Source organism: Ursus americanus, chromosome 14 (assembly GCF_024610735.1).
Source record: "Ursus americanus isolate L20-20 chromosome 14, mUrsAme1.1.p, whole genome shotgun sequence".
Taxonomy (NCBI): domain Eukaryota; kingdom Metazoa; phylum Chordata; class Mammalia; order Carnivora; family Ursidae; genus Ursus; species Ursus americanus.
The window spans coordinates 72285075-72304863 of NC_142140.1; the positions used below are offsets into that span (position 1 = coordinate 72285075).

General features: G+C 47.3%; 1 protein-coding gene across 13 annotated transcripts in view; it reads left to right on the forward strand.

Annotated features, from left to right (window-relative positions):
- DHRS7B (dehydrogenase/reductase 7B) overlaps positions 1 to 19789 on the forward strand; it is a 58926-nt gene that overhangs the window by 32626 nt on the left and 6511 nt on the right. For 4 of the 13 annotated variants that reach the window (XM_087867709.1, XM_045778147.2, XM_045778146.2 and 1 more), the window contains exons 2-5: positions 3308 to 3486; positions 8632 to 8750; positions 16141 to 16357; positions 16960 to 17052. In XM_087867709.1, coding sequence (XP_087723835.1) covers positions 3308 to 3486; positions 8632 to 8750; positions 16141 to 16357; positions 16960 to 17052 — 608 coding nt within the window. Of the gene's footprint in view, positions 1 to 31; positions 176 to 1872; positions 2220 to 3306; positions 3487 to 8631; positions 8751 to 16140; positions 16358 to 16959; positions 17053 to 19789 lie in introns of those variants that run through there. The other 9 variants (XM_087867710.1, XM_045778143.2, XM_045778144.2 and 6 more) reach the window with 7 other exon arrangements.

Here is a 19789-nt window from a genome sequence, read left to right on the forward strand (position 1 = left end):
GACTGAATGCAGATGTGCGCTCTCCCCACAGAAAGCCGGCCCGTGGGCCGAGGATGGACCCCATTAACCTGCTGCCATATTTGCCGCAGGCAAAGTGGTCCCCAGGGCCAGGAGACCAAGGCTGGCATGCGATGTTGTGTCAGGTGCACAAGGAATCCCAGAAGTGTACAAGACGGTGTGTAGTTCTCTCTCTTTTCTTCGTGTCCTACATTGCTGGCTTGGGTTGTAAAAAGGTGCATGAAAATGCAGTTTGTTGGGAGCTGTCATTGTCTTCACGGGGTGAACCTTACTAGGTGGGTTTGTTTTCATCCTGCTCCTCCCTGGGTGTGAAAAAAGGAGGCAGGGACATTTGGGCACTTGTCTGTGCTCTCCTTGCTGTCTTGGCCTCAATGACTCACGGTGGCCACATTTTCTGACACGTACCTTGGCATATGGGATCCTGACTTCTGACAAAGTCAGGGTTTCTTTTTTCCTATTTGTTAGTGTCATTAAACCAAAGGGTTTATGAAGGTATAAAAACTAAACTCCAGCAAGGTCTATGTTTAATGAATTTCCTTCATTTGGAAGAAACCAGTTTTCATAAACCAGGGACTCTTTCAGACAACCTTGGAAAGCTGACTGCTGTGAAACTAATTCCCGGGCCAGGAGTTTTTAGTTAGTTCTGGGTCATGATGATGCCAATGGCAACTACATTTACTGAGCGCTTACACTTTTCTAGGGACTGCGCACACATTTCCATGTATTAATTCAGCTGACCTCACAACAGACCTGTGAGGTGGACCATCATATACCCTCATTTTACAGATGAGGATACTGAGGCCCAGAGTGGGGAGGTCCTTTACCCAGGCTGGTGAGTAAGTGTCTGAGCCAGGATGTGAACCCAGCCAGGCTGACTCGAGGGGTCACCCTTGTAACCCCTGCACTGCTGTCACTTTGCCACAGTTAGTGTTTTCCATGTGGTCTCTGCAGCCTCTGAATTTTGAGGGGCAACAGGCTGCATATTGGTACATGACACCCCTGTAGCCTTCAGTGGAGTTCTGGCTCAGCTCCAGGTTGAAGGTCTGAAATGGGCAGACTCCACAAGGCTCTGGTCTCCAGGAGCCTGTGGAGGAGTGCGCAGAGCTGTTTCCCCCAGCTCACCTAATGGAGCTCTGCACCCCCACCCAGGGGCTGAGGCTTGTTGTCCCTTCATGAGTCCCTTCTTCAACTCCCTGGTCATCCTGGGCAGTAGCCAGGCCCTGTGTAATTCTGGGCCAAGCAGGGTGGTCCGCCTTGGGATCTGCCTGGTATAAGGATCTGGGCTTGCAGTGGGATAAAGCTCTTCCTAGATAGCCGTCCTGCTGGGTTGAAAGCTCCCTACCCCCAAGTTCATTACATGAAAGTTCTGAGCTATAATTACCTTGGGGCCTACCTGTGTTTTCTGTCAATTGCTGTAATTTTCTGGTAAATCTACACTAACAAACTGGCAGTCATCCCTGCCCCCCAGAATTCACCTCTCCCACCCCTGGGAAATACTCATACACCCTGCAGGCTTCAGGGGCTGAGCCCTGTGAAGGCCCCCAGGCAATACCTGCAGACCCACAGACCTGCAGAGGTACCAGTCCCTGCTCCGCACCGATCTCAGTACTCCCAGCGGCCAGACGAAGGGTCCACGGACTCTTAACATTTCCCCTGAGGCTCGGCCTCGCCCGCAGGCTAGAACACCTGGCCTCAGCTTCCAGTTGTGGGCAGGGGGTGGTGCCAGTAGTACCCGGGGAAAGAGCTTGGGTTCACCCGAGTGTAGGCTTGTCACAATGGCGGGTGAGAGGGACATGTAACCACTTAGCACACAGTCGTTGGGGACTTTTCAGAAGTGGATTAAGTGGGCTTGATGGGAAACAGTCATTTTTACAGATGTTTGTCTAAGAATGTTAATTTTTTATGGTGACCAAGAAATTGGATATATTTAGAAAGGCAGATGAAAAAGTAAACTAAATACTAAACTAGTTGAGTTGGCGGTTCAAATCTGAGCAGAACCCTTTTGCAGTCAAGCAGTTTACCCTAGATCAGGACAGCTGACCCTGATCCTGAGGTTCACGATCAAAGCAGCTCAGCTCATCTGTGTTGGGCTTCAGTGGGTTCCTGGCTTCGCGGTACCCACAGAGTTGATGTTGTCTTGGGAATGGAAGCAGAAATATTTTTTTAAATATATGGAGTGGAGGACATGGGACGTTCAGCAGGTGAGTGAGGGTTTTACATACTTACTCCCAATCTGATGAAGAGTTGAAAGCATTAGGCTGGTATGAGCCTATGCTCCTAATATCTTAGTCCTGGAGGAGAAGTGTGGGTGGTGGGCCTTCTGTGTAATAGACTCAGCCCACTTGTCAAATAGCTTTACAGGGCATTTCTTTCAAAGTGACAGACACGGTGTTGCTCCTCACTGGCTCCTCCTTGACCTTCCTCTAATCCTGTGTCTCCCTCCTCTCTCAGCTGCTTAGGGCATGGGGGCGTGGGTAAGTGACAAGAAATCAAGGAAGCTTGGAGGAGTAAGGAAATTTGGGCAGTCGTGAAAGGAACGGATCCCAGGAATTGACTGCCACTGTTGCCCAGACACTCCTGTAGCCTCCTGATTTCCTGTGGCTGGCCATGGCTCCCCGGCAAATGCTAGGGAGAACACGCCACAGTGCGTGGCAGGGCATTCCGCTTCACAGCCTGAGTCTGTGGCAAAGGGCAGCTCCCCTCTGTGCTGAGTTCCCTTTGGGTGTCTGTGAGGCCTGTGGCCAGGAGGACATTTGTGGGCCATCGCAGACGCCATCCAGGGTACACCCCACCCAGAAACATCCATCTGCTTAGGGAGGGGTAGAAGGATTGGTATGGTGTTCTTTTTTCCTTTTTAAAAAACGTTTTCTAGTTACACAAATAGGGGTTGAGAATGATAATGGGTGTACTTACGTCCCCCTAAATAGGTTTCTGAAGGAGAATCGGGGAGTGTGGCCATGCCAGAGCCTCCTGTCACACTCACGGGTAACTGGGTCCCGTGCTGAATGACTCTTTCAGCTTGTTCTGGGGTCGCTGTGCGCCTCTGAGAGGCATCGCAAGGTCTGTGGCTTTGCTGTCTGCTCATGTCAGTCAGAGTGAGCGGAAACAGGTTCCACCGTGCTGCGCAGTCGGCATAGAGCGCAGGGCCTTAGAAGGGTGGTTGCTGGGCTCAGCTGAAGTCCTCACGAGAGAGATCTGGGCTCTGTATCAGTCTGGGCGGGAGGGGGGCTGGCAAGGCCCTTGAGTTTTCCTGTTTTGTCACAAATTCGTTTGATTTGGGCTTCTTTAGGAAGAGTCTGCTGAAGGTGAGGGTCATGGACTTTCTCACGTCTACGGCCATCCTGCCGCTGCTGTTTGGCTGCGTGGGAATCTTCAGCGTCTTCAAGCTGCTGCAGCGGATGCGCATGAAGGCCTACCTGCGGAACGCCGTGGTGGTCATTACCGGCGCTACCTCGGGCCTGGGGCGAGGTGGGTCCTGCGGGCGGTGCTGTGGGGGCGGGCGGAGGGGCCAGGGAACTTGACCCAGACAACAGGAGCAGCGCCTCCGCCGCTCGGGTGCAAGTAAGTGAAGCAGGCTAGGTGACTCGGTAACAAGAGTGTGTCCACTTGGAAAAGGCAAGAACTTAAGTGCGGTGAGAAATGGCCCCTGACTTTCATCGGCATCAGTGTTGGGAGGCGAAAGCCATGAGGAAGACTGTGGCAAACTGGACACTCCGTGTCTCACGTAAGGGGCCGCCTTACTCCGCTCCAGCTGGTTGTGGAAATTGGGGTTTTTATGTGAAGGCTCCCAATTGTCAAATACAGCAACTAACTTAAAAAACATTTTTACCTCTGTGAGGGCCAAACAAAGCATGCGTTTTCCTGGATTCAGCGAGCAACCCCAGTTCATGGCCTTGGTGTCCCCTTCCCCTCACCTTCCTCTCCCCGGGACTGTGCCTCCAGCTCTACCCTGAGCGTGGCCCTGGCAGGTCGAGAACAGACTAAGTGATACTTCAGATACTCAGTTCTTCAAGTTAGTTCCGTCTAATTTGTTGAACACGTTGAGCCTCTGGGTCCCAGGGGTTGTATGCTGGCCCAGAGTCAGCCACCACCCCCGGCCTCACACAGATGAGTTTGTAGAGCTGCCATCACTTCCCTTCCACACACACACATTGACTTTGGCAGAGTGTGAGCGGCACACGCAGGCATATCTCACGGAGCTTCCTCCTTCTCGGCATCTGTACACGTCCCACACCACCCCAGCCCGTCGTCCACGCTGGCGCTTGGTGCCACGGAAGAAGGCTGAGCGGCACGCAGAACTGCGGTAAACCCACCGGTGCTGCATCTTTTGGTTGGGAGTAGCACAGCTGGCGGTGACCGAGCAGCTCCCGTTTGGGAGGCTCCAGACCAAGTGCTGGGACAAACCAAGGAAAGCAGGGTCCCTTCCCTCAGCGAGGTCACAGTCCGATGGAGAGCGGCCAGGACTTATCTCAGGATATTGACGCTTCAGTAATGGGTGTTCCCATCCAGGCCCAGTAGGGGGATGTGCTGGCTTGCACTTTATCCCTCCGAATCCTCACAGCCAAGATGCAGACTTGCCCTAGGACTTCTAGGTTCAAACCCCAGGTATGACTGCAGGACTCAAGTCTTCTCTTCCCTCTGGGGGAGAGGACCAGGGAAAGGAAAGCACAGGCCAGCAAGGAGGGCATTGCCGACAAGCACAGAGCCGGGAGCAGCGTGCTCATGCAGGGCTGGGAAGCACTTGCGTGTTGCAGGAACATAAAGGAACAGACGGGGCCTTGTGTGCAGAGGAAGTGGCTTGCAGTCGGCAGGAGGGAGCCTGGGAAAACATGGATTCATTTGTATGCCACTCTCATGTTTTAGGTGAGGTCTCTGCGGGTGAACCCTCGGCCTGTCATTAGATACCCAGAACCGCGTGGGGACAGCTGCCTCCAGGCCCTTTGCCATGGTCAGTCCTCTGACCTTACTCAGCTCCTATATATAGGGTAGTCAGCAGCCACTTCTCTTGATCTCAGAGAGAAGCATTTTTTTTTTTTAAGTCCTTGAATAGTATTTGAGAGCTGGCTGGGGTGGTGACTTGCAGGTGCTCCAACATGTGAATGTTGAAGAAAGACACTGTCCTCTTGGTCATTCCACATTTCCTCTTCTGGAAACTAAGACTGTGAAGGGAATAGACAATGTAATTGAAAGAAAAACAAAACCTGTTTGTGTGTGTGTATATATATATTTCTATCATATATTGGCCCAGCCATTTCCCAGATTCCAAATCACTCTGCTTATATGCAGCCCCGTTTAACATCTGAAGGACAAGAGTGCATGGATCTCTTTCCCCTCCAGCCAGATAAAATAGGAACAGGTTCTTCCCCAGCCGTGACAAGGACACCCGGCCCTGTGGTGGCCACCACGGAGGCGCTGCTGCACCTCAGCCTTTGGAGGAGGAAGGCTGTGAGTGGTCCTTGGTGGCTGTGCTCTGCCTGCCCTGTCGGCCGCTCTGAAAGCCTGGATCATGTGATAAGTCTTCAGACAGCTTTCTGTATTTCTCCTGTTTTGTCTCCTGTTTTGTATGTTTAAGCTACATGAGCTTATCCTTATAAAACAGTAAGACCATTGACTAAAGGAACAGAATGTTCTAGATACCCACTTTAGCCAGCTTAAGCCCTGAGGTCGTGAATAACTCTCTTGATTTAACAGGCAGGAGTGCCGGCAGTGCTGGAGAATCATCTGGCAGCCGTAGCTAGATAAATGGTACTTCGGGACTTTTTTCCTTTTTCCCTTGACCCTCCTGCCTCCCTGTGTCAGCTTTTTCAAGAAGTGAAAAAGGAATCCTTGCAATCTGTTGTTTTCATTTCTGTCACTCCCTACACAGACTTTAATTTCCTCCCTGTTTGGCTGTGCTAGTAAGCAAAGCTTAAGCAGAATGTACGTGACCATTTTCCAGAAGCTGTTTAGATACTCGTGCCTCTCCCCAGCTTTAGTTCTGTGCGTCTGCACTCTGGTGACACCTTACGAAATGTCCGTTGTGTCAGTCACGTCAGGATGAACTGGGGTGAGGAAGCCAGCCATGCCTGAGATTCCTCATCTTTGGGAATGATTTAGTAAACCACATGAGCAGCTCCAGCCTCAGGAATGCTGCTGTCTGGCTTTGCCGCTCTGCCGAGGAAACACAACAAGGCGGGCTACACCGGGGCTGAGACCCCGACCGGGCCATCCAGGCACAAGCAGAGCAGGGGCTGCAGCTCTGTCTGGGTTTGTGCCCTTTGTCAGCATGAGCCAGAGAAGAAACCGACCAAAGCTTCAAGGAGGGTGATACACCACACCTGAAAGTGTCTTGATTTAGTCTACTTAGCACTGCCTTCCGGAAAACTCTGCCTGGAGACATGCCAGGAGGTGTTGGTCTGGGGATGGTACGTGAAAGCTGTAAGAGGAGCTAAAGGAGGAGCCGTCGAGTGAAGAGAGAGGGCTTTGCACCATGAGACAATCCAGACGTTAAAGAACATTCTCTCTGTTTTCCCAAAGGATGCTGGAATTTGTTCTCCCCTCCTGTTTTGAACCCTTCTAGCTTTTGCCACTTTTGTGGGGGAAGAGCTAGCACACCAGTACACCCTGTCTGGACCCTACCTTGTCCTCTGCTCCTAGCCAGGAAGGGACAGGTTTGACCCCTCAACCGCTTGCACAGCTCCCGGGGCAGGCCTGTCCTTTCTCTGAGCTGGGGTACGAGACACCACACGACTGCCTGAGCCTCTGAGATTCGGCCCAGGACACGGTGGCGCACTGGCTGCTCGGTCAGCTACGGGCGGAGGGGTCCGAGCAGAACTGCCCGTGGGTGTTTGAGGGAGACCAGCCCTCAGGTGTGGACAAGCAGTGCCTCTTTAAACCCTCAGGTTTCAGTTTCCACCAACAGTAAGGTTTTAGAACATTTTAAAAAGGCAGCTTAGAAATGTGAGAACAGTGAACACTTCTGTGGTGCTTTTTTCTATAGTACTTCTTCTCTATTGTATTGTATTGAGTTTTACTCATTCAGTCCCAGTGCTGTTTTTACCTGCATTCTATAGAAGAGGAAAGTGAGAAGCGCAGAGGTTATAACTTACCCAAGATCACAGAACCAGGAAGTGACTGAGGTCGGCGTTGCACGTAGGTGGTCGAGTTTGAGTCCAGTGCCTTGACCACTGGGCTGCAGTGCTTTTCACAAGCTGTATGTTTTCAGGGCACCGAACATTCAGTCAGGCCATGTCTGGGCTCAGAACAAGCAAGAAGCAAGAGACCCTCACCCTCCCTCTCCCCCACAGGTTAGCCCCGGTTCTGGAGGTCTCTCCTCCCTGCCCTTCCCCCTGGGCCTCAGGGGATTTGCCTGTGACCCTTGCTGGCTTCGTGCTCGAGATGCCGCCCCACCCTTCCTGGGATTTCGGCAGCAAAGCTTGCCACTACAGAGACCCCTCTGCTGTCTGGCGGGGGGAGCTGTGTTGATGTGACTCAGAGCTGCCTGCAGCCCTGTTCTCATCTTGGAGAGAAGCCAGGCCAGGGAGACGAAGTGGAGAAAAGGCCCTGCCAGCCCTGAGAGAGCCTGGTTCCTGCTGCCAGTGGCCCTGGGCAGCAACCACTCCTGTCCCTCCCAAGTCTTGGCCAATTAGCTCTTTTCTCTTAATTCTGGAGCTATCCCAGCAGCCTCCTGATAAATCTCTTTTTGCTTTGCCCCAGTGTGAGTCGGGTCTGTTTTCTTGCCACCAAAAGAACACTGACTAATAGAGGTACCCCGGTCTCACTTGATGTTACTGGGATGTTGGAGTGGGTTCAGCAGAGCCTGGTCTCCACCAGTCCCCTTCCTTCTCACCCAGTGGGAGGGAGCCTTTTAAACTGCAGCCTCCCTTGCTGAGCCTTCACTGTCGTAGGTACTCCGCACGCTTCAACTCTTCACGTTTGTTTGTCATTTCCCAGCCTGGTAAGGCTGTCAGACGCTCCAGTTTGTGTCCCGGATGTATCTGTGCATGGCCCCTCAGGTGCTTTGCAAACTCTGCTCCCTTAGCCTTGAGCCCTTTCCAGAGAAACAGCCTCCCAGGCCCCCCATCCCTTCTCAGCAGAGTCCTGCGCTCCCTGTGCTTGTACAGACCGTGTAAGCACGCCCCATAGATCTGTACCTGCCGCACTGAAGTGACTTGGGAAACAGCCTAGATTGGGCCAAAAAGCAGGCCTCAGCAGGCCACGGCCTCACCGTGGCTGGTGCTGCCTGATCATTGAGCACATTGCTTGACCTTTCTGAGCTTCCTCAGCTGTGAAAAAGGAAGTCATGCCCCCAGGGTTGTTCAGAGCTAAAGATCATGGAATGTTCCGAGCGTGGTACCTAACAAATCTGTCCACCGGTCCCAGCCTTCCTCTTGCCTTGGTGTCTGCCATACCACTGATACGAGCTCTCCTGGGGCAAGAGCGGGGCTCATTTGTCACTGGGGCCTTAACTCCTAGCTCCACGCCTGGTCCACAGCAGGGGCGGATGCGCACGTGTGCGGTGCATGAAGAAACAAATTCGTACTCTGAAACACGGAGTGAGTTTGGACTGACCTGCCCTGGGGAAGAAAGGCATTGAATTTCCTCAGCTGTCAAGGTTCTTTCTCCCTCCCTTAGAATGCGCCAGAGTCTTCTACACGGTGGGTGCCAAGCTGGTGCTCTGCGGCCGAAACCGGGAGGCCCTGGAAGAGCTCACCAAAGAACTTGCTTCTCTGTCCACCAAGGTGAGGCCAGAGGTATGTTTTCCGTGGGCCAGAGGTTCAGTCCATCCTCTGCAGGCATCTGAGGAGATAGTGGCCACTCCTGGGCCGCCGCACGTGCAGGGCATCCACATGGTCACTCTGCACCAGCGAAGGCGACAGGTCTCCATTGCCTGAGGAGGCAGGGCTGTCGCACGGTTCCTGTCTCACCTCTGCCACTTATTGGCACTGAGCTTAGGCAGTTGCCTCTGTGAATGCCTCCGCTCCCCCTTTACCTGGATAATACCTATTCATCTCTCTAGGGTGGGGAAATGGGGGAGGTTAGCCATGACTTCTAAAATTTTAATTGTGGAAAAATATAGATAACATAGTACTTACATGCATAAAACGGTATACATATAAATAAAATATACATATCCTAGTATGAATCATTTTAACCGTTTATAGGTGAACAAGTCAGAGGCATTAAACACATTCAGAATGTGTATAACTATCACCACTTTCTATACTTACCCTCCCCAACAAAAATTCTGTACCTATTAACAGTAATTCAGTCTTCCTCCCCTCTCCCCAGTGCCTAGAAAGCTCTATTCATTCTACTGTCTTTCTATGTATTTGCCTATTCTAGATACCTTATATAAGTGGAAAATATTTGTCCTTCTATGTCCGGCTATTTCACTAAGCGTGATGTCTTCAAGGTTCATCCATATTTTAGCATGTACCAAAATTTCATTCCATTTCATGGCAGAGTAATATTCCAGTGTACGTATAGACCACATTTTGTTTATCCATTACTTTGTTCATGGACACTGGAGTTTCCACCTTTTGCCTATTGTGAATAAGTTGCAATGAACACAGTTGTACACATTATCTGTTTGAGTCCTGGCTTTCAGTTTTTGGGGATATACACCTAGGAGTGGAATGGCTGGTTCATAGGGTAGTTTTATGTATCACCTTTTGAAGAATTGTCATCTGTTTTCCACAGAAGCTGTACCATTTTACATTCCCACCACCAATGCGCAAGGGTTTTGCTTTCTCCACATTCTTGCCAACACTTGTTCTTTTCTGTTTGTTTTTCAATTGTACCCATCCTACGAGATGTAAAATGGTATCTCATTGTGGTTTTGAGTTGCATTTCCCTAATTACAAATGATGTTGAGCATCTCTTCCTGTGCTTAGCGACCATTTATATGTCTTCTTTGGAGAAATGTCTTTTCAAGTCCTTCTCCTGTTTTTTTGAATCAGGTTGGTTGTTTTTGTTGTTGAGTTTACTTCTCTATATATTCTGGATAGTAATCCTTTATCAGATCTGCGATTTGCAAATACTTTTTCTCATTCAGTAGATTGTCTTTTCACTTTCTTTTTCTTTTCTTTTTTTTTTTTTTTAAGATTTTATTTATTTATCTGACAGAGAGAGAGACAGCCAGGGAGAGAGGGAACACAAGCAGGGGGAGTGGGAGAGGAAGAAGCAGGCTCCTAGCGGAGGAGCCTGATGTGGGGCTCGATCCCAGAACGCCAGGATCACACCCTGAGCCGAAGGCAGGCGCCTAACGACTGAGCCACCCAGGCGCCCCTGTTTTTTCACTTTCTTGACAGCATCCCTTGATGCAGAAAAGTTTTACTTTTTTTTAAAGATTTTATTAGTAATTTGAGAGACAGCGTGCGTGCACGTGAGGAGGGGGAGGTGCAGAGGGAGAGAGAGAATCTCTAGCAGACTCCGCACTGAGCGCAGAGCCTGACGCGGGGCTCGAACTCACAACCCCGAGATCATGACCTGAGCCAAAACCAAGAGTCAGATGCCCAGCCAACTGAGCCACCGAAAAGTTTTTAATTTTGTTGAAGCCCAGTTTATTTTTTCTTTTGTTGACTGTACTTGTGGTGTCACATCCACGAGGTCGTTGCCCCATTAGATGTTATGAAGATTTTCTCCAGTGTTTTATTCTAAGAGTTCTGTAATTTTAACTCCCGACATTTAGGTCTTTGATCCACTTGACTTAATTTTTGTACACGGTGTTAGGTAAGGTTTCAAGTTCATTCTTTTTCATGTATATATCCAGTTTTCCCAGCACCATTTGTTGAAAAGATTGTTCTTTCCTGCTTGAATGGTCTTGGCACCCCTGTCAGTAGTCATTTGGCCATGTATGGGAACGTTTATTTCTGGGCTGTCCATCCTATTTCATTGGTCTGTGTGTCTGTCTTAATGCCAGTACCACACTGGTTGCTGTAGCTTTTCAGTAAGTTTTGAAATCAGGAAGTGTAAATCTTCCAATGTGTTCCTTTTTTTTTCAATATTGTTTTGGTTTTGCAGGGACCTTTGAGATTCCGTATGGACTTTGGGACTTTGTTTCTGTTTCCTCCAAAGCATGCAATTATTTTGATAGGGATAGCATTGAATCTGTAGATCACTTTTTTTTTTTTTAAAGATTTTATTTATTTATTCGACAGAGATAGAGACAGCCAGCGAGAGAGGGAACACAAGCAGGGGGAGTGGGAGAAGAAGAAGCAGGCTCCCAGCGGAGGAGCCTGATGTGGGGCTTGATCCCATAACGCCGGGATCACGCCCTGAGCCGAAGGCAGACGCTTAACCGCTGTGCCACCCAGGCGCCCCTGTAGATCACTTTGGGTAGTATTGACTACTTAACAATGTTAAGTCTTCCAGTCCATGAACGTGAGATGTCTTTCCAAGTATTTAGGTTTTCTTTAATTTCTATCAGCAATGTTTTGTAGTGTTTAACATACAAATCTTTGACCTCTTTAGTTTTATTTATTCCTAAGTATTTAATTCTTTTAGCTGCTATTTTAAGTGGATTTGCTTTCCTAATTTTCTTTTCAGATTATTCATTGCTGGTGTATAGAAACATAGCTGATGAGTGTGTGTGTTTTTCTGGTACCTTGCATCTCTGCTGAACTGACTTACATTAGCTCTAATGGTTTTCTCTGGATTCCTCAGGATTTTCTACATATGGGATCATGTCATCTTTGAACAGTTTTACCTTTTCCTTTCCAATTTGGGTGCTTTTTATTACTCGTTCTTGTGTAAGTGCTCTGATTAGAACCCTAGTACTGTGTTGAGTACCTACAGTGAAAGCAAGCATCCTTGTCTTGTTCTTGGTCATAGGGAGAACACATCCTGTCTAACGCCACTGAACGTATATTAGGTGTAGGTTTTTCATAAATATCCTTTACCATGTTGAGGACTTTCCCCTCCATTCCTGGTTTTCTGGACAGAGTAATGCTGGCCTCAGAATGAGTTAAGAAGTGTTCTCTCTTTCCTCAGGTTTTTGGAAGAGTATGAGAAGTGTTGGTGTTAATTCTTCTTTAAAGTTTGGTAAAATTCACCAGTGAAGCCATCTGGTGGCTGACATTTATTTGTTGGGAGGTTTTAGGTTATTGCTTCAATCTCTGCTGAGATTTTTCTATTTCTTCTTGACTCAGATAATTCGTATATTTCGAGGGACTTGTTCAATTCTTCTAGGTTATCTTATTTGTGGGTGTACAATTATATTATATTAATTGTATTATAACCTTTTTTTTTTTATCTAGGGAGGGACCCACTCCATCCTCTCATTCTTTGTCTAGCTAATGGTTTCTCAATTTTGTCGATCTTTTCAAAGAACCAACTTTTGGTTTCATGATTTTCTTTATTTCTGCTCTCTATTTTATCTCCTCTCTAATCTTTATTATTTCCTTCCTCTGCTAGCTTTTTGTTAGTTTACTCTGTTCTAGTTCCCTAGGGTGTAAAGTTATATTATTGATTTGAAATCTTTTTTTATTTTTTAAATGTAGGCATCTATAGGGATAAATTTCCCTCTTACCACTGCTTTCACTGCATCGCATAAGTTTGGGTATGTTGCGTATTTGTTTTCATTTCTAATTTCCCTTGTTATGTCTTTTATGAGTCGGTTGTTCTTTAAGAGGGTTTGTTTAATTTCCACTGGTTTTCCAGTTTACCTTCTGTTACTGATTTCTAGCTTCATCACACTGTGGTTGAAGAAGATGCTTTAAATGATAGCTGTCTTTCAATCTGCTAACATTTGTTTTCTGGCCTAACATGTGGTCTATCCTGGAGAATATTCCACATGTGCTTGAGAAGAATGTGTGTTGTGCTGTCGTTGGGTGGGATGTTCTATATGCATCTTTTCGGTCCTCTTGGTTTATAGTATTCAGTCATCTGTTTGTAATTGATCTTCTGATTGGTTGTTCTGTCCACTCTTAAAAATGGAGTATTGAAATATCACAATATTATTATAGAACTGTCTATTTCCCCCTTCAATTCTGTTGATTTTTGCTTCATATATTTTGAGGGTCTATTATTAGGTACATAAATATTTATACTAACTATTACATTTTTTGCTGTAATGAATACCTTTTTATTATTATGGGCTTACCTTGTTTTATTGTGCTTTACTTTATTGTGCTTCGCCGATATGGTGTATTTTACCAATTGAAGGTTTTTGTGCCAAGTGTGTATTGATCTAGTCTATCAGTGCTATTTTTCCAACAGCATTTGCCCACTTCATGTCTCTGTGTCGTGTTTCTGTGTCACATTTTGGTAATTCTCAAAATATTTCAAACTTTTCCATTCTTATTAATTCGTTATGGTGATCTGTGATCAGTGATTACAACTCACTGAAAGTTCAGATGATGGTTCCCATTTTTTAGCAATATTTTTAAATTAAGATATATATGTTGTTTTGTTAGACATAAAGCTATTGCACACTAATGGACTACAATATAGTGTAAGCATAACTTCTATATCTACTGGGAAACTAAAAAATTCCTCTGGCTTGCTTTATTGAGATATTTGCTGTACTGTGGTGGTCTGAAACCCAACCTGCAATGTCTCTGAGGTATGCTTGCATATAATGTCCTTTTTGTCTCTTGTAACCTTTTTTGATTTAAAGCCTATTCTGACATGAGTACAGCCACTCCAGCTCTCATTGGTTATTATTTACATGAAATAACCTTTTTTCATCCTTTCACTTTCAACATGTTGTATCTTCGGATCTAAAATGAGTCTCTTAAACACAGCATATAGTTGGATTTTTTAAAAAATTGGAGCTATCAATCGGTGTTTTGATGAGAGAGTTTTATTTGAACTAATTACTAGTAAGGAGGAACTTCTACCATTTTGCTATTTGTTTTCTGTATGCTTTATTGCTTTTTTTGTCCCTCTTTTCCTGCATTACTCTCTTCTTCTGTGTTTGGTTGGTTTTTGTAGTGAAATGTTTTTGATTTCCTTCTCATTTCCTCATGTGCATATGCTGTAGCTATTGTTTTGTGGTTTCTAAGGGGATTCATAGGATACAAAAATTCTGCTTTACAGCTCTGTCCTCCCCCATTTCTGTTATTCGTATAGAGGTTACATCTTCATACAGTGCTTGGCCCATTAACAGATTAATAATAATTTTTAAACACATTTGTCTTTTAAATTTATGTAGAAAGTAAAAAGTGGAGTTACAAACCAAAATTACAATAATAGTAGCTTTTATAATTGCCCGTGTTTTTACTTTCCCAGATATCTTTATTTCTTATATGGCTTCAAGTTACACCACCCTCCACCTTACTTTCATTTCAAACCTGAAGGACTCCCTTTAGCATTTCTTGCAGAGCAGGTCTAGTGGTAACTAGCTCCTTCAGCTTTTGTTCATCTGGGAATCTTAATTTCTCCCTCATTTTTGAAGGAAAGTTGTGCCAGATACAGAATTCTTGGTTGGCAGTTTTTTCTTTCAGCCCTTTTAATTTATCAACCCACTGTCTTCTGGCCTCCAAGGTTTCTGATGAGACATCAGCTCATCATCTTACTGAGAATTCCTTTTATGTTAGAGTAAGTCTCTCTTGATGTCTTCAGAAATCATTCTCTCTCTCTCTCTCTCTTTTTTTTTTTTTTGTTTTTTTTGACAGTTTGATTGTAATGTGTCTTCATGTGGGCCTCTGAATTTATCCAACTTGGTTTTGAGCTTCTTGGATGTGTAGATTCATGTCTTTCATTAAGTTTGGGACGTTTTCAGCAATTATTTATTCAGATATTCTTTCCACCCCTCTCTCTGTCTCTTCTCCTTCTCAGATTCCCACAGTGTATTTATTGGTCCACTTGATGGTGTCCCACAGGTCCCTTAGGCTCTGTTTACTTTTCCTCATTCTTTTTTCTTATTTCAGACTCAGTAATTTCAGTTGTCCTCTCTTCCATTCCACTGATTCACACCTCTGCTTGCTCAAATGTGCTTTGTATACTTGTAGTGTATTTTCCATTTCAGAAGTTGTACTTTGAGCTCCAGAATTTTCTTATAATTTCTGTTTCTTTGATGGCATTTAATGATACTCATTTTGTTTATACATCAATTTTCTGCCTTTGTCCGTGTCTTCCTTTAGCACTTTAGTATATTTTCTGGGGATTTATTTATGTTTTTGATTATCAAAACAACAGGTTTAACTCCTTTGAATCCATTGTAAACCATTTTAGCCACTGGTGGTGAAAATAATGCAACTTGCCTCCATACCACGCCTCAGTGATCCACCACCAGAACACAACCGTGAGTTTTAGAAGACAAGGTTCTTATTGCCTGTCTTGGCTTCCTCACGCTGCCCCAGAGGTGTGGGTTGTCTTTCCTACAGCTTCTTGCCACAGGGATGCAGGGATGGGGGATGAAAACTTAACCACCAAGGTGATGGCTAGAATTGACCAAAATTATCTATAATCTGCCAGCCAAGCACTGCCCTGGAAGCTGCAAGGATTCAGATGGACTCCAGAGTTCCAAAATTGTTGCTTCAGAGAGTTTCTGCCAGTACAACGTCCAGGTGGAAAGACAGATTCCTGGCACTTCCTATTCTGCCATCTTCTGTGATTTCACACTTCCACATCTCCTTTTAATCTCTTGTTAAACTCACGTCCACTGGGAAGCCCTGTAAGTTAGATGGCTCGGTTATTCATTCCTCTAGCATCTTATACTTCTTCATGATATTCTTTACAGTTATAGAATTTGTCTTCCTCACTAGACAGTATATGCTTCTGGAAGACAGGAGCCATGTTTGTCTTGCTTTCTGCCTGTCCCCAGTGCCTGGCACATAGGAGTTATATAAAAAAAATGTTTCATGAACAAATGAACAAAAGGAACAACCTGAGAAGGATACCCCCTGTCAGGAGGGGCACTGTTTAATGTCATGGTGATGTACAGCACGGTGCTGGCACAAGGCAGTGATGGGAGCCTGGCTGTAGTAGTCATTTTCAGTTTAGGGGTAAAGTCACCCAGGTCAGGTGTGAGCACCAGAGGTAGGAACCTCCAGGCCACATTGCTTGGGAAGAGAGGTGCTAGAGCCTGTGTCAGGTCACACCCGGTAGGCCACTCCCGGCACTCTGAAAAGCAGGGACATGTGGCTCACATGCCTGTCACTCAAGGTGCATTTGATTTCTGTCGCATTTGACCAGGTGCAGACACACAAGCCTTACATGGTGACCTTTGACCTCGCAGACCCTGGGGCCATCGTCGCAGCGACAGCTGAGATCCTGCAGTGCTTCGGCCACGTGGATGTGCTCATCAACAACGCCGGCATCAGCTACCGGGGCGCCATCGTGGACACCACCACGGACGTGGATAAGAAAGTCATGGAGACAAACTACTTTGGCCCAGTTGCTCTAACAAAAGGTAACAGTCCTGAATTAAAAGGAAAAAAAGAGCACTGTAGGCTGGCATTCTTTTTACTTTACTTGATTTCTTTTTAGCTAGATGTTGCCCGTCTCCATCTGTTTTACCCCGGAATAGGTGCTGTCATTACAGCTTGGGTGTTTGTTTTCTCTGGGCTTTCATTTGCATTTTCTTTATCTGCTTTCTAGCCTTAAATCAAGATGTTCTCCTCAGTGACAGCTTTATTTGTATAGTGTTGCCTCCATTTCCTCTTCATGGTGTTTGGAAGCCCACACAAAGTGGGGACATTTTTGTGGCCAGCCACAGATACCAGTCAAGGGGAGAGGGTCTCCCTAGAAAAGGGGACCGAGCTGACTGTTCCTAGTGATTAGGCTTCTGCCTGCCTCCCTCCTTGCCTCCTTCTGCTCCTTCCTCCTGCTGGCGGTCTGTTGGACGCAGGCGGCCTGAGAGTTCCAACCAGCCTGGCACTCCCCACTCAGAAGCTTTCCCCGTTTGCCTCCCTGGCTCTGACTACATATGATAAGCGAGGTCACCTCCTGTCAGCGTGTCTGCAGTGACCAGAAGAAAAGTCCTCCTCTAAAGCCTCTGCTGTCTTTCTTTAGCGCTCCTGCCCTCCATGATCAAAAGGCGACAAGGCCACATTGTTGCCATCAGCAGCATCCAGGGCAAAATCAGCATTCCCTTCCGATCAGCATGTGAGTACTCCCGTCTCCCTCCCCCAAGCGCTTTTGCGTATTGTTTTCTCGTGATTATTAAAATAGCACGTTTAGTATGCAGAATTCAGACATGAGAGAAAGATTCCACACACAGCGTGAGGGGACCTGATCAGAATGTGTTCTCCTGAGAGGAATGCCTGGGGTCAAATCCCGGCTCTGCTCCTAACCCCCTCTACATGACCTTGTGCAAAGGTCCCCATTGCTCTGTACCCCAGTCTGGATCTGCAAAAGGGAGACGGGGCAGTCCCAGCCTTGGAGGGCCGCTGGAAGATTGCTGCAGTCTGCGAGCGCTGTGCGTGCAGGGCTGGAGTGTGGCCAGGCGTAAGTGCCGCACGTGTGTTGGCCACTAGCTCGTTACCGGTTTTCACCGTGGACACACAGGCACTTCCACGTCATCACGTGCAGCACACACCTCTGGCTTCTTTCTTGTGATCACACATTCAGACATAGGGTCACTTCATACATACTGTTCTGTGGCTTGTGTATTCCCCTCGACAGTACAACTTTCCACATCAACATCTGCAGTTCACTTGATCCTTTTAAGTGGGTATGCAGTAATTCGTTGAATAGATGTGACGTGAGTTCTTGAGCCATTTTCCTGGACACATGAGGATTTCCCTTCAGTTCTTGACCAGTAGTAATGATGTGCTACCCAGAGTATCGTTAAATACTTCTATCTCTGGCCACTCATGGGAGGGTCTCCAAAAAAGTGGAAATAGTAAGTAGGACCAAAAAAATAAAACTGCCAAATTGACCTCTAGTTCACATTCTCACCTCCACGCGCGAGTGACTGCGTCAAAAGTTTGAGATCTCATTTCACCCATCTGTCTGCCCTCATGTTGTCCCAGCAAGGAAACAGGGCCTGGGCTGGTTTCGTTAACAGATTTTAAAGGTGATTTCACACACCGCCCCGGTAGCTCCGTCTTTGCTCCACCCTCTGCCAGACTGACCTGTAGCAGCCTCGTCTGCTCTCAGCGCTTCCCAGCGCTGGCCCCAGCCTCACGCGGCTGCAGACTTGGCAGCGAGCGAAGGCCAAGCAGAGCTGGCTCAGCACTTTGAAAGGACAGTAGCAGACATCCAGCTGGATGACACGGCGCAGCGGACTGGAGCTGTCCCAACGCCGTCCTCTCCCTCAAGATAGGACCCCCGGCTCTGCCTTGAGCTTTCCATTGCATGTCCTTGGGCAAGTAATTTTAACTTCTCTGGCCCCCCATTTCCTTGCTTGTGAAGAGACTGACAGTTCTCACACACGCTCCACAGAGCTGTGTAAAGGATGAAACGAGACATCTGGAGATGGAACGTCCTTTGTGAATTGGGAAGCACTCTAGCCATACTTGTGCCTACACTTGTTATTTCTCTGTTTGCTGGCGTTCTGCTTCGGCTCCGACAGCACAGGACAGCTGTCGAAGGCAGCCCCAGTGGTTCAGGCATAAATAGAATCACAAATGATAAAGCAGGTGAGGTGAAATGTTAATACTAGGTAAATCAGGGTAAAGGCTATACAGTGTTCTTTGTACGAAATCACTTCCAACCTTTACTTTGATTTGATCTCACTGAATTTTGTCCTCCATTTGGCCTGTGCCTGTGGTAGATCACGCATAGTTGGTCTGGGCACTTTATAATAAGCAGACTGAGTTGTGGCAGTGCGCCTGGGCACGTTGGTTAATCCTGGTGAGCAGCAGTCTTCTCGTCTCTAAAGCAGGAGAGCATCTCTCCCCGCCTCCCACTGCTGTTGTGAGGACCAAGTGAGATGATCTGGGTGGCGTGTTGAGCCCCACGCCCTGTGGATCGGCGGGGCTCACTGTTGCCAGCCGTGGTGAGGGTGTAGGTGAGCACAGCCTGGCCGAGGACCTACAGCCTGAGACTCCATGACACTGGTCATCAGGGTGCAGCCTTCTATTTTGGGGGACCCCCAGGGTGACTCTTCTCAGTCCTCGGGCCTGGGCTACACCCCTGGGATCACAACTGATCTCCACCTGCCTACCCACAAACTATGCATCCAGCCCCCAGCAACTTGGCCCAAACCGAAGTTGCTGGCCTCTGAAAGGTGCTGCAGTGAGTTCCAACACTGGAATTTCTCATGTGCCTCACTGGGACACTTCCTTGCTTCTTCCCTTCCTGTTTGTTTGGCTGATGGATGCCCCTTTCCTAAGACTAAAACATGTAGAAGTCTGAGTTGGAGGAAACGGATTTTCAGGGGAGATGCCATGTGTTTTGCAAGAATGTCATTGTCGGGTCACTGCGTCCCCACTCAGAGCACCTGTTCAGCATGTTTGGAGCCGTGGCTGAAGAGCAGCGGTGGCTCTGTGGCTTCTGGGGGAGCAAGCTCAGTGGTTCTTCCCGATGGAGAGCCACTCCATGGAAGTTTGTCAAACAAAATACATAAGAAAGCTAGGCATGGATTTCATACACGCACTCCCATGCCTGCAGGGATGTTCCCTGGTAGCGCTGTTTCAGTGACAAAAGCTGAAAACAACCCACGAAGTCCCATGGACAGGCCAGTTCTGTGGTCTCGTGACCCGTGGAAGCACGGCAGGCCTGTGTGGCCGGCACAGACTGCTCGCTCTGCGTCACTGGGTGAAGAAAGCTACTTGTGGGAATAATGAACAGTATGAGCTCAAAAAATTATTTAAGTGTGAAATCACATATATGTACATGGGATTTATAAAAAGTAATTCCTGAGAAACCCATAGTGTAGCTGACCTCTGGAAAATGC